Source organism: Hirsutella rhossiliensis (genome assembly GCF_020360975.1).
Source record: "Hirsutella rhossiliensis strain HR02 chromosome Unknown scaffold00022, whole genome shotgun sequence".
NCBI lineage: Eukaryota > Fungi > Ascomycota > Sordariomycetes > Hypocreales > Ophiocordycipitaceae > Hirsutella > Hirsutella rhossiliensis.
This window is the reverse complement of record NW_025408688.1, coordinates 194,931-208,248: the sequence shown is the minus strand read 5'-3', so window position 1 is coordinate 208,248 and position 13,318 is coordinate 194,931. Positions and strand designations below refer to the sequence as shown.

General features: G+C 58.5%; 2 protein-coding genes across 2 annotated transcripts; one reads left to right on the top strand and one right to left on the bottom strand.

Annotated features, from left to right (window-relative positions):
• Positions 1–3,731: 3,731 nt before the first annotated feature.
• Positions 3,732–8,841, top strand: HRG_11685 (PIF1-like helicase domain-containing protein; the record flags this gene model as incomplete). The annotated part of the gene is made up of 12 exons (XM_044870155.1): positions 3,732–4,016; positions 4,221–4,650; positions 4,723–5,353; positions 5,460–5,544; positions 5,627–5,671; positions 5,820–6,223; positions 6,281–6,685; positions 6,747–7,033; positions 7,111–7,774; positions 7,822–8,597; positions 8,660–8,730; positions 8,812–8,841. The coding sequence occupies 12 exons, from the start codon at positions 3,732–3,734 to the stop codon at positions 8,839–8,841; spliced, it is 4,113 nt and encodes a 1,370-aa protein (XP_044714650.1).
• Positions 8,842–10,915: 2,074 nt separating this feature from the next.
• HRG_11684 (uncharacterized protein) lies at positions 10,916–11,320 on the bottom strand (the record flags this gene model as incomplete). Its single annotated transcript, XM_044870154.1, has 1 exon — positions 10,916–11,320. The coding sequence occupies one exon, from the start codon at positions 11,318–11,320 to the stop codon at positions 10,916–10,918; it is 405 nt and encodes a 134-aa protein (XP_044714649.1).
• Positions 11,321–13,318: the final 1,998 nt, after the last annotated feature.

Below are 13,318 nucleotides of genomic sequence, written 5' to 3'. Positions count from 1 at the left end.
GGTAGACTATTATATCAAGCAGTTACTCTGTTTCCATTGTCCTTTTGCCTGGGTGGCGGTTTCTGAGCGGCCGGGCCGATGAGTCTGACGTGTAGGCAACGATCGAATCAACGGCGGGTCCCAAGACGGTTCCCGAGGCAGGACTCTGTCTCATCGTCTCCGGCTCGAAGGAAGAAGAGGCAGCGGAAAGCGAGAACGATTGAGTGGCAGAGCTTCCAGTGGCGGCCGATGAGGAAGGTTTTGAGGCCAGCTGCAACAGGCGCGGTTTCTTCGTTGGCGTGTCGGCGGGCTCGGGACAAGGACGCTTCTGCAGCGGTGTAACGGGATCGGCCGAAGCCGAAGTCGAAGCCGAAGGCGGAGGACTCGGCGGGAGGGCGCCAGGTGTAGCGACAGAGAAAGAGGCAGCGCGGGCATCCTGGAAGGCCGCCGAAGCGGAGGACGGTTGCCGCTTCGGTGGCGATGTGAGGGCTAAGGCCGACGCGGCTGCGGTGGTGGCGGTCTTGTCGAGAAAAGTCCAAGAATCCGGGACGACGATGAAGACGTAGTCTCTGTCGGAGCTCGGCTGGTGGACCATGACGCGGTGATCGAGGAGGCCAGCGACCTTGCCCGTGCAGGTGAAGGAGATATTAGTCTGAAATTGAGAGTCCCGCCTCTCGGCCATCTTCTTGCAAAGGATGGCCCACGGTTGGCGCGGATGGGGAAGATGACGAAGACCTGAAACGGGTGGAAGCCCTGAGAGGGATCTTGTCAGGGATCCGGGAGTGATATAGGTCGAAAGCTGGAGGAAGCCGCAGCACCTCAGCTGGGTGGCGTCCAGACCTGGCAGAAGGTCCTGTCGTAGCAGGGAGTGGCCGGGGCCAACAATGAGCCCGGTGAAGGAAACGATGGGGGGGATACGGGGGAAGCTGTCCATGGAGGCAAAGAGCCTAGGAAGAACGCTTGAGGCCCATTTCAGCTAAATTTAGTGCTCGAGGTGTGCGCGGAGGAATTGGGTAGTCCTTACGGCTGGTAGCCTTGGTCGCGGATGATAAGGGCGGGCATAGTGTAGAGAAGGATGCCTCCGGCGCCAGACTCAAGACCGTCTCGTTGCTCGACCTCCCACGCAAGGGCGTAGGGATGGACGCGGCCATTCATGAAAAACCACTCTTCGGTCCATTCGGAGGCGACAACTAGCTGATTGTAAATTGAGAGATTGAGGCTGAAGAAGATGGATGTCGCGGAGTCGTCGGTATCCGATCGGAGAGGCGCATATTCCGCAGTGAGCAACCACGACGGAGGAGGCAGGAAGACGCGGGCCATGGTCTCGGCGTTGAGGCCTCTGATGCGATGCTCGTCTTGGTGGGCGAATCTGGAGGGCAATCCGGCTGGACGAAGAACATCATGGACATTTCACCGCCAGCGTCTCTCTGGCTGTCGAGCGGCCTTCGAAGGTGTGGTGGGGCAGAGGTGAAGAGGAAGACATGGTGTATCACTGCATCTACGTGGGGTTGATCAGTGTTTTGTCCCGCACGCAAACGACTGTTGCAACCGTGGAGCAGGAAAGTAGGAAGCGGAGAGTGAACGAGCTTATTGTATTTTGAAGGGATTACGGAAAGGACGGGAGGGGCGAGCAACTTTGTCATGACAAGCATGAGGAGAAGAATGGTGCACATGGTGCTCAACGCCACGAATGAGTGACACGAAGAGGCGGTCTGGGGAACGTTGCTGTTAGGATTGAGGGGGAAAGCTGGGGATGACGGTGTTGGAAGCTATCGTCCGGGTGAGCTGAGCCAAATGGCAGGGTTACCCCTTTGCCTGCTGCAGCATGGACAGTGGAGAAAAAGAAAGTCTAATACGACGTTTGTTCAAACGCGCACTTGCGACGATGGAATCGGAGGAAGCGGGGGGGCAGAGCGGTTGAAGGTCGCTCAGGATAGGGTTGCGGTGTCAGTTCCTGCGCATGGGCTGGTCGAGGCCGTCCGAAAAGGGGGGAGGGGGCCCTCTCAGACAAGCATTACCGTGTTGCCTCGGTGATATAAAGACAATAGGGCTTTGGGAAACCGCTGGTAGGAAGAATGCCAGATACGGCGGAGCGCACCATTACCAGAAAGCGAGACAACCTGGGAGAATCTTCCGGGCGAAAGCTTTGCGATCCATCGTCCGTTTGCAGATCTTCGGCGTTAAGACAGCATCATCATGGGGGAGAATCCTAGCCGCAAGGTTCAATCGGTGGGGGGAGAAGGCGAGATAGTGACGGCAGCAGCGGCCGTTGCTGCAACGGGGGGTACCGCGGAGGCGAGATTGAGTGCAATGGATGAAGGGTTGAAGCGGGTGCCGGAATATGAAAGACAGGCGAACGTGGTATCCAGGTTTCGGCCTATCCAGGCCAAGCAGGCGCCGGCCGAGGAGGTCTCCCGGGGAGAACAAGCGGAAGCACTCAAAGGAGCGTCGCCCAGGGGCAGTCGGCGAGGCGGTCGGCGGCGAAGGGGAACATCAGATCTGAACGATGGCATTTCGAAGGTGCGGCCAGCACGACGTTTAGCACCGATAAACGTGCGTGACGAGCCCGTGAGTATGGACACGGACGCTGCGATGCCGGGGCTGGGTACGAAGCCGTGTGGAGTCTGGAGCCACCCGTCGGCGGTGTATTGCAGTGCGAGGGTAACGACTCGATCTCGTACCGGCACATTTTGCCCAAGAGGAGGAGGATTGGGGTGATGGGAGGAGCGCAGCGGCCACCGTTGGTATGCAAGCACCAAGTCCCCCGAAGGCCTTGGTCGGGCGAGACGACGACCTAGACAGTGGGAGAGCGTCTGTCGTGGCCGTAAGTGGACCTGAGACCGTTGGGCCTAGGCAATCTAGCGGGGACGTACTGGTGAGGCCGAACGGTCCTATTGAGCGGACACTTGGTGTGGGGAGAAAGCGCCAGGATGGAGGATCAACAATGATGATGAGATTTCGGCTGGAAAACGGGAGTCAGCATTCGCCAAGGCCAATCAGACCTAAAGAAATGGAGAATGCGGAAGGGCCGGAGGGAGACCAAGGTAGCCCGGGAAGAGAAGGTCGGCCAGCAACCGCTGTCAGGCGTCCGTCTGGGAATATCAGGAGTACCCGGTTCGGCCAATCCAGCCCAAAGAGAGGGCGAGGCAGCAGGAGATGGGCAGTCATTCGGACTGTTGTCAGCGCGGCCATCACGCCAGACCACAGGTGGAGAACAGGGTCGGCCGAGACGAGACGAGGCGGCGAGACCTTCGCGGCCCGTGGAGCAGAGAAAGAGGAGGCGCCACCCCGGCCGTGACGGGTCTCTGACGAAACGCATACGGGGCGGCCATCCGGGGCAGAGGAGGAAGGAATTGCAGGCGGAGGATTTGGCCAGTGCCTTGCGGTACCTTGAAGAGGAATTCGCCGTGAAGGAGAGGCTGTCCAACGAGCAAACTTGGTGCACACCAGTACCGCATGAGAGGAAGGTATCGACGGTGGGAAAGTTCTATCGGGCGTTCCACGATGTGAGCACCTTGCCGATAATGACCTGCATGCCAGCTACCGCAAGTGCACAAGGAAGGAGTTGAGGAGAGCACATGGGACCAATGGAGGTCAAGCAGCGTTCCAAAAGGCGGCCGGTCGCCATTTGGGTGTCGAAGTTGCTTTCCGAGGGCGAGGCCGTCTCGGTTTGTGTGGAGTGCGCTCGATGTTTGGGGCGCGGGAGCCTGTCGCCGGCGGTCCACCTTCACAGTCGCCTCGGCTGTGAGCACATGTTCCCCGACGAGCTCAAGGGCCTGACGCCGGTCGAAGAAAAGCTCATCTCGCTGAACTCGTGTTATGGCTTTGTGACGAGGTATAGCATTCCGGGCGGGCAGCGGCAGGCCGTGAGGTATCCGAGACACGTCAAGGGCCACATCACGGTGTTCCCAAACAACGTGCAGGAGCTGGCGAGAAAGGTGCTCCCGCACCCGCTCTTGCAAACAATGGACGAGATCCATGTCTCGTGGCAGGGCGCGGAGAAGCCAGCACCGAGCGATTTGTCGGGTCTCTTGTCGGTGAGGCGTCAAGTCGTCGAGAGAGCGCTTGTCTGGTTGAAGAAGAACAATCCCCATTACGCCGACATTGAGATCGACAAGGCGGAAATGGATAGTTGGGGAACCCGTCGCACGGCGTGCCGTCGATGGTGTACGGACGCATGGAGCGGAACGAACCGTCTGCGTGGGAGAAGACGCGAACGGCACAGGTTGTGCCGCCCGCAGAGCGGGCCATGGACGACGATGGTCCGGCAGAGATCGAGGAAGTCCTTGCTCGGCTCCGCCAGGGACAAGACGTATCGGACAAGCCGAGTCGAGAATTTGAGGGGCGGAGCGGACGGGGCTAATGATGCCGTGCCCGAAGACGGGGCCAAAATGATCAACGAGATAACCTCTTCCGGCATGTTTGCGTTGGACGGACCGCCGGGCGTGTCGGATGCGGAGAAGGTCCGCTTTGCTTGCAATGCCGTGGGCGGCGACGGGGCCGAGGACGACCGGCCGGGCCCGAGGGCATGGATAAGGTCGGCGGGGGCGGGTCGAGGGGGTATGGATGTCCGTGAGCCGTACATTCACGTCGGTCGTGGAGATGAATTCGCCGACTCGCTGGACGCCTCGTTCTTCGCGAAGACCTTTCCCACCCTATTGCCGTTCGGATGTGGAGGACCACGGCTGGCGGAGGAAGTCATCCTAGGGTCGGAGGGGACGGTCAATTCGCGCGCTACGGCAGTCGGAGACGAGACGGCCGCGCGAGATCTCCTGTCGTCTCGGAACATGAGCCTTCGGACGTGGGCCGGCATCGTGCTGCGGCGCCATGGTGGCCGATTCGCGACGCATGCCATCTTCTCGTTTCTCGTTTTCAACATGGACGTGCGGTCGAGGAATCGTCGTGTCAGCATGCTCAGCGTGACGCGGAAGAACTTCCCCGAGGTAGAGCGCATCGTACAGTCGCTGACCGCAGATAGGTTGGCGGCGGCCAGGCTGGAGTTGGAGAGCCTGGGCAAGACCACCGATGATGGCGTGAAGGAGCTCCTAAGATGCCTTTCGCTATACGGCTACCGGCAGCCCATGTCGAGGGAACTCCGTCTGAGCATGCGACGCAAGATCCAGTCACTCATCTTGTGTCGTGGCGTGCCTGCAATATGGTTCACGCTCAACCCGAACGACATCACGAACCCGGTGAAGCTGAGACTGGCGGCGTACCGCACACGTGATCCTGAAGCGGCCGAGGCATTTCTGAGAAGCCTCGACATGGCATTCAAACGTGCGCGGCTGGCCATCTCGGACCCGTTGAGCTCGGCCGAATTCTTCCACCGAGAGATGACGTTGTTCTTCGAAAATTACGTCAGAGTGGGCGAGGAGTCGGTATTCGGGCGCATCAGCCACTATTACGGCGCCGTTGAGACCAACGAGCGAGGGCGCTTCATGTTCACGGACTGCTCTGGCTGCAGGAAACGCGCATCTAAGCTCGATGCTTGTCGATATCCACGGCGAGGATCAAGCGGCATACCGAGAACGCATCGTCAGATACGTCGACAGCGTCTTTTCCGAGGTATGGTGCAGGGGGCCGCGTGTTGGCCTATGTCCCCCGTTCAGTTAAACCCGAGCGAGAGGAATGCTGACGAATGGGACAGGATCTCGACCAGGAAGGTTTCTGCGCAATCCAGGCAGAGCGATCGGTGACGTTAGATATATCGCAATTGCTAGGCGATGAACGGCAATTCTCAGCCTCGTTCGACGAAGAAGCGAACTTCTGTGCCGGCGCGACGCAAATCCATACCCATAGCCCGACCTGTGTCAAGTACTCGCTGGGAAAAAGGGGCGCAGGGTGATTTATGCCGCTTCAAGGCGCCATGGGGACTGGTCGACGAGACGGCCTTCACGGGAGACGGCGTGCTGCGGATTCGGAGGTCGCACAGCATGGTGAATCGGTGGAACAAGGCGATTGCCGTGGGGCTTCGCCACAACCATGACATATCCTTCATCGCCACACAGCGCAAGACCATGGCCCTCGTCTTTTACGTCACTAACTATGTGACCAAGGTAGAGGACCCCGTGTGGAAGCGCGTCGTCGCGGCCGCGGACCTCTTGCCTCCCAGAGCAGGCGACGAAATGGCCGACGGCGCGGAGGTTCGTGGAGGCGAAGGTGCCGGGGACGATGGCAGGCAAAATAAGACACGAAAATTCTTAATGAAGGTGGCGAATCGCGTGTTTACGGAGAGGCCGTTATCGCAGGTCGAGGTTATTGCGGATCTTCTGGGATACCCGACTGAACTGACGAATAACAGTACCTGGGCGTTCCTGAACGTTTCGGTGCTCTACTGGCACGTCTTCCGACAATGGCCGCACCTTCGACGAGAAAGCGGCGCAGCCACTGCAGATGGTTCCGTGGACGAGTCAATACTCGTCGAGGAAGCAGGCCAGAGGATTTGCCGCGTCGAGGCATATCGTCACCGGGGAGATGTCCTTCGAGGGCTATGTCTCTACGATTACATTTCGCTAGTCAGGCTGAAGCGCAACGACGGGGACGAGAGGCCCGCCGCCTGGGGCGAGGTCCCGCTTGAGAGCGGCTGGGCTCCAGGAAGCAGTTGGGTGCAGGTGCTCAGGCGACCGGGCAAGCAGGCCATGGTCTGCCTCGACGGGTATTTGAGCAAGGATTTCGACGAAGACGACGAAGGATCATGCTACCGAAGGTGCGTTTGTCGTTGACGGACCAGGGGCGCCGGGTCGAGGAGGCTAATTTCCACGTCGAAGAGCGGCTGTGCAGCATCTTGCGCTGTTCGTGCCTTGGGAGCTCTTCTTAGGGGAAGAAAGCGGCGACATCAACCGCATATGGGGGAGGGAACGAGCAGCTCTGGTCCCGAGGATATCATGTTACGTCGATAACGTGCAGTTGCTGCGACGGTCGGCCGAAGATGCAAAGCGGGACGCCAAGCAGTGGGCAGCCTCATCCGGTGACGGCGACTCCACGGCAGTCTATCTAGACGAGGATGGCACCGCGGAGGCGGGTGTCGAGCCCGGATCGGTATACCAGGCCGACAGTACGGAAACACGACGCGTCTAATCGACGTTGTCAGAAGCTCGATCGGGGCGAACCAAATCACGGCCGGCTCGCCAGAGCTCATAGCGATAATGCAGGAGCTCAGCCGCTTCCAGCAACTGGCGTTTTCGTCGTCTTCCGAGTTCCAGGCCGCAATACTATCCGAACGGGGCCCGAGACGAATCAACATCCCGGGGCGGGCATCCTCCGGAGCCACCATACCGCCGCAGAGTCAGGTTAGGGCCATAAAGTCGCAGCAAACCTGTGCGTCCAGGAGAGGAGAAGATGATCCGGGAATACAAAGCGTGCCCCCGGCAGAGGTGACTGATCGTCGGGCGGCGGTGCGCAGCGTGCTCACGGGTTTCGGGGATGACGATATCCTGATGACGGCGGCGGACCTCGAGGAAACGGTAGAGGCCAGCGCGGGAATGGAGATCCGGCTCGGCGCCTCAACCTCCTTTATCGAGGCGGGTAAGGCCCTGGTAGCGAGGTTCACGCTGAACAAGAAGCAGGCGATTGCCTTCCTAATCATATGCCGTCAGCTTGACCTCATACGGCGCGGGGAGAAAGGCAACGGGTGTCAGCTATGCCAATTCGTCGGCGGAGAGGGCGGAACGGGCAAGTCGCGAGTCATCGAGGCGCTCGTCGAACTCTTCGCGTCCAAGGATCAATCGAATCGCGTGATAATAACGGCGACGTCAGGGACGGCAGCAGCACGGATCAATGGCATCACGATCCACCCGCCTGCGGGTTCTCCAAAGATCTCGCGGCAGTCGCAAATATGGCCAGGGATCTCGACGGGTTGCGAATGCCGAACCAGGCGGAGCGGTTCGTCCACGGGCAATCCCGGATGGACTGGCAGGAGAAGGACGTGCTTGTCGTCGACGAGGTTAGCATGCTCGGTGCGCGGACGCTCCACGCGGTCAACGAGCAGCTCTGCCGGCTGCGCGGGTCGAACAAGGATTTTGGAGGGATCCCCATTGTCCTCTTCTGCGGAGACTTCCACCAGTTCCGCCCGGTCCAAGAGCGGTCGATCCTCCTCCCCAGCACGGCCGTCTCGTGGGACATGGACAACTCTTTCAAGGCCGAGCAACGGCACCAGCACGACAAGGCGCACGCGCTGTGGAAGAGGTTCACGACCGTCGTCATGCTCGACGAGCAAGTGCGCGCCGCTGGCGACCCAGAGCTGCAGAGGCTGTTAAAGCGAATCCGACTGGGCGCGCAGGACCGCACGGATCTGGACCTCCTCAACTCAAGATGCTACCAGGAAGGTAGGCGGATCCCGTGGGCATCAGGCATCACTGTGGTGACGCCGCTGAATAGGAACCGGTGGAACCTCAACATGGAGGCCAGCTTGGCGTTCCAGATCCAGCACCGGTCGACGCTGCGCATCTTCATATCCGGCCATAAATGGAAGGAGGGCTTGCCGACGGAGGAGGAGGCCATCATGATGCTGAACCAGGGCGACGATAGCGCAATACCGGTGCCGGCCGTCTTCATGTTCGTGCCGGGGATGCCGGTCGTCGTGAACCACAACACCCATCAGGGGCTAAAGCTGGTGAACGGTGCCAGCTACACGGCGCTGGAGGTTTCGACAAGTCGTACCCGGGGCATCGCATCTCGGCAGACATGACGGTCCATTTCGGGCCGCCGGCGGGGATAATGCTGGAGTCCGAGACAACGAAAGACATTCACTCCGTCGGGATGCCGCCAGGAACGATCTTGTTGACGCCCATGACCGTCAAGATACAATGCCAGCGAAAGAGGCCGTGGCAGCAGAACGACGTCAGCCGAAAGGGTCTGCCCTGAACGGCGGCCTTCGCGTGCACAGACTATAAAGTGCAGGGCAGGACGCTCGAGCGTGTAGCTCTGGAGCTGCGGGGGACGCGGACGTCAAACATCGATGGACGCGCCGTATCCTCGCAGTGCGACCCGTACAGCCTGTACGTGCAGCTGTCCCGCTGCCCGACGTTGGATGGCATCATGCTCGTCTCTAAAGTGCGGGATAGAGATTTGGTGGGCAATAGAGTTCCAGAGGAGATGACCGCCGCACAAGCGAGACTGGGTGAGCTGAGCGACAAGACTGTTCGCGAGGCCTCGGGATGGCTGGACGTCGACTCTTTAAGCTCCAGGGGCATATATGTGCAGCCATGGTGATGCCGGACGCTCGACAGCATCGTGCTCGTATTAAGTAGGGATGCGGGAGAGGTCGCGGTTCGGACCTCGGCCAACGTGCTAAAGCAACACAACCAAACAACCAATAAAAGAAGGAAGCTTGCAAGGAGGGGCTAAGACGAAAGAAGGAAATCTTGGGCCAATTAGAAGCCGAGGTTTTCGAGGGTGAATGAGTTTTGAAGTTTTTGGGTTTTTTTTCGCGTCCAGAAGAGCCTTTCGTTCCTCAAGGCACACAGGAGAAGGCAACCCAGCAGGGTTGCGCAAAGAGCCTTGAGGAACGAAAGACTTGCGGTTGGAAAGACTTGCGGTTGGAAGGGGAGGTTTGGAAAGACTCAAGCTAAAAGATCCAAGCTCAGAAAGGGAAGCTAGGAAGATTTAAGATTAGTTAAGAGGGGGAAGTTAGAAAGAAAGAAAAAGACTTTAAGTTAAGGTTGGAAAGTTAGGAAGACTCAAGGTAGGAAAGGGGGAGGCAGGAAAGACTCAAAGTTGGGAGGGGTGATAGGAAGTTAGGACGATATACGAAGGGACGAGGTTTAGTTTGGTAGGTGTAAGTGACGATTCACGACATAATGTGCCAGGTCAAGGCCTCTATCAAGTAATATAAGAGTAGATAAAATAAAGGTCAACTAACATGAGCTGTTCAAGAAATCCCAGCCGACAGTAAACTTGCCTTATTATTCTATATCTATCGTTCTCTTAGCTGGGTGACGGTTTCGAGGCGGGCGGGCCGGTGAGGCTACGGGGTGGGCGACAATCGAATCAAGGGGCGGGTTTCCGAGGCGGGACCCTGTTTAGATGATACATCCGGGTCGGGAATGGATGAGACAGCCGAGACCGAGAAGGATTGAGTAGCCAAGGGGCCAGGGATAGGGGAAGAAGAAGGCACAGAGGCCTGTTGCGTCAGGCACGGTCGCTTCGTCGGCGTATCGGCAGGTTCAGGATAATGGCGCTTTTGGGGCGGCGTGGGGGAGCAAGTCGAAGGCGCAGCCGCGGCTAAGGACGGAGGACTAATTGGGAGAGTGCTAGGGATAACCACGGACATAGAGGCAGCGCGCATATTATGAAAAGCGGCAGAAGCGGAGGACTGTTGTCGTTTTGGTGGCGTAGAGGTAGCGGTGTCATCGCAGCCATAGAGGTGGACGACTTGTCGAGAAAAGTCCAGGAATCCGGGACGACTATAAAAACAAAGTCACGGTCAGAGCCCGGCGGGTGAACCATGACGCTGTGGTCCAGCAGGCCAGCGACCTTGCCTGTGCAGGTAAAGGGGACATTAGGCTGAAAGTAAGAGTTTCGCCTCTCGGCCATCTTCTTACATAGGACGGCCCAGGGGTTGGCGTGAATAGGGAAGATGACGAAGGCCTGGAAGGTGGAAGCCCTTAAAGGGATCTTATCGGGGTTCCCGGGGCGACGTAGGTAGATAGGTGGACGAAGCCGCAACATCTAAGTTGGGCGGTGTCTAGGCCTGGCAGCAGGTCCCTCCGCAGCAGGAGTGGCCGGTGCCGACGACGAGGCCGGTGAAGGAAACAACAGGCGGGACGTGGGGGAAGTCGTCCATAGAGGCAAAGAGCCTAGGAAGAACGCTTTAGGACAGATTTAGCTACCCATTTCCTCGCTGCCACGCGCGGGGGAATGGGACCCGGCCTACGGCTGGTAGCCCTGGTCGCGGACGACGAGGGCGGGCATGGTATAGAGAACGGTGCCGCCCGTGTCAGACTCCAGGCCGTCGCGCTGTTCGACCTCCACGCAAGGGCGTAGGGTGGACGCGGCCGTTCATGAAGAACCACTGCTCGGTCCAGTCGGTGTCAAGAATCGACTGACCGTAAATCGAGAGGTTAAGGCTAAAGAAGACGAAGGTTGGGGAACTGTCGGCACCCGACCGCAGGGGCGCATATTCCGCTGTGAGCAGCCACGCGGGCGGAGGCAGCAAGACGCGGGCCATGGCTTCGGCGTTAAGTCCCTTGATGCGGTGTTCGTCCAGGTGGGCAAACCTGGCGGGGCAGTCGGTTTGGACGAAAAGCATCACGGACATATCACCGCCAGCGCCGGTTTGGCTATCGAGCGGCTTTCGGAGGTGCGGTGCGGGCAGGTCGGTAGGATGTAGAGAGGAAGACATTGTGCACCTGGGCCGGTCGATAGACCCGTCGCGCCCCCCTAGAACGACCGCTGCCTGGCGTTAAGAGCGGAGTAAGGAGGAGATCGAGCGTAAACGTACGTAGAAAAAAACCAAGGGTGATATAGATTGGCCGGGAAATGTGAGGAGTTTTGCCACGGCAAGTGTTTGCCTAGATGTCGAAGGGATACGCAGTGGTGTCGCGAAGCTGGGCTCCAGTCAGGCACCAAGGGTGACGCGGACTTAAGAGTCCGGCAGGGCTGTCGGCAGACTCGTCTGCCGATAGGTCTAGAGGAAGCCCGGAAGGTCCGGGAGAATAGAGGCCCAATGCATAAAGGGGGGCATTATTGCGGAAGGACATACACAAGGGGCGTGTTGGAAGGCCGAAATATAGGAGGATAAAGCAAGCCAGGTCGACACACGGAACCGAGTCCCGGCCTTCCTCGCCTTGCCGTATGATGACTAGCACGCCGTCTTCAGTTGGGGTAGAAGAAGTCGACCGAACATCATATAATATAAACAAGCGCACGGAGAGCGGCTATAAGGAAGGTCGCAGTTAGGGTTGACAGGGAAGGTCGGGCAAGACGGACCTAAAAACCACCGTGTGTCACGAAAAAGATGTGGCCGCCTGTCAGATACAAGCGACAGCGTCAATTAACGCATATAGAGTACGCGACACACCCCCTCAGGGATATCGGGTCAATTCGTCCCGGGATACCTGGATATCCTAGACCACAGCGGGAATTTTTATATAGGCAGGCCCCATGCTGAAACCGCGCTCAATTGCGCTGGCGGGACTCGAACCACGGGCCTTTCGGGTAGTGCGCGCCAGGCTAGCCAGAAGAAGTGCGTGCGCAGTCACCGGGAAGTTCCCGGAGGGGTAACCCCTCCGCCCGGGCTCATAACTCTCGCGAAGGAGAGAGCAAAAGCGGGCATAAACGTGGATAAAGGGACTTTTTGAAGGTCGAGTATCACCCGATCAGATGTTTTTTTTTCTCTATCTCTCCCGTTCAAGCAGCCCCTTTTATATCCCTCCAAGCTTCTCCCAAGTTGATATCCCGTTTTCAGGTATAGTATACATTCTATCAGGAAGAGGGCACTTCTTGCCACTTACTGAAGGCCACGTAAGTCATCTACGTCAGCAACATCAGCTCCATCTCCCCGATCGAATAGCTCTTCTAGCTATGAAATCGATAGTTCAGTCTCTCGAGGTCCCCGAGCCAGTAATAGTTATGCCGGACTCCTCAAAGGGTCCCCGTTCGAATAGGAGATCCTCCGGACCCCTCAGTGGTCTAGGAAGAAGAAACAACAGTCTGCAGACTTCCCTTCTTACCTGGTTTCAAGCTGTATTACCTAGAGAGACCTAGAGACCTCAACTCGTTCGGACCTTCTTCTCGACACCGTGCTAGGCGAGCGGAGCCGGATGGCAGGGCGATTCCTGGTTTCGGCGCGGCGGGGATGGTAAGAGATACCAAGGAGAATGTCTTAGTATAATGCCCGATTGGACGCCCTTTGGCAACGGTCAAATAGGAGCTGCCAGGAGAGTCGACCAGGAGAAGGCCGCGCTAGATAGAGCTGCAGCATCATTGCCTGGGCTAGGGCCGGTCAAGGCCGTCCGTAGGGATAGACACATGGCGGTAAGGTAGGGAAGGATGGGGAGAAGGGGGAATAGATGGGGAGGGGGGGCCTCTCCCGGACCAGGTACTGCCGTGTTGCCCGCATGTTATCGAGACTATAAGTTTGCCATCGCTTGCAAGCGGGGTGGCCTTGGATCACACCTCAGGCGAAGGCTTCGTAATTTCTCGCCTGTTCGCAGACCCTTACCGTAAGGGAAATATAAGTTTGGGGGAGAATCCTAGGGGCGACGTTAGGTCGGTGGTAGGAGAGGGTGAACCGGAGACAGTAGGAGCTGCCGCTGCTGCAACGAGGATCATTGCGGAGGCGAGGATGATCGCAACGGACACAGGGCCGAATCGGGGTCGGGCGACGAAAGTCAAGCGG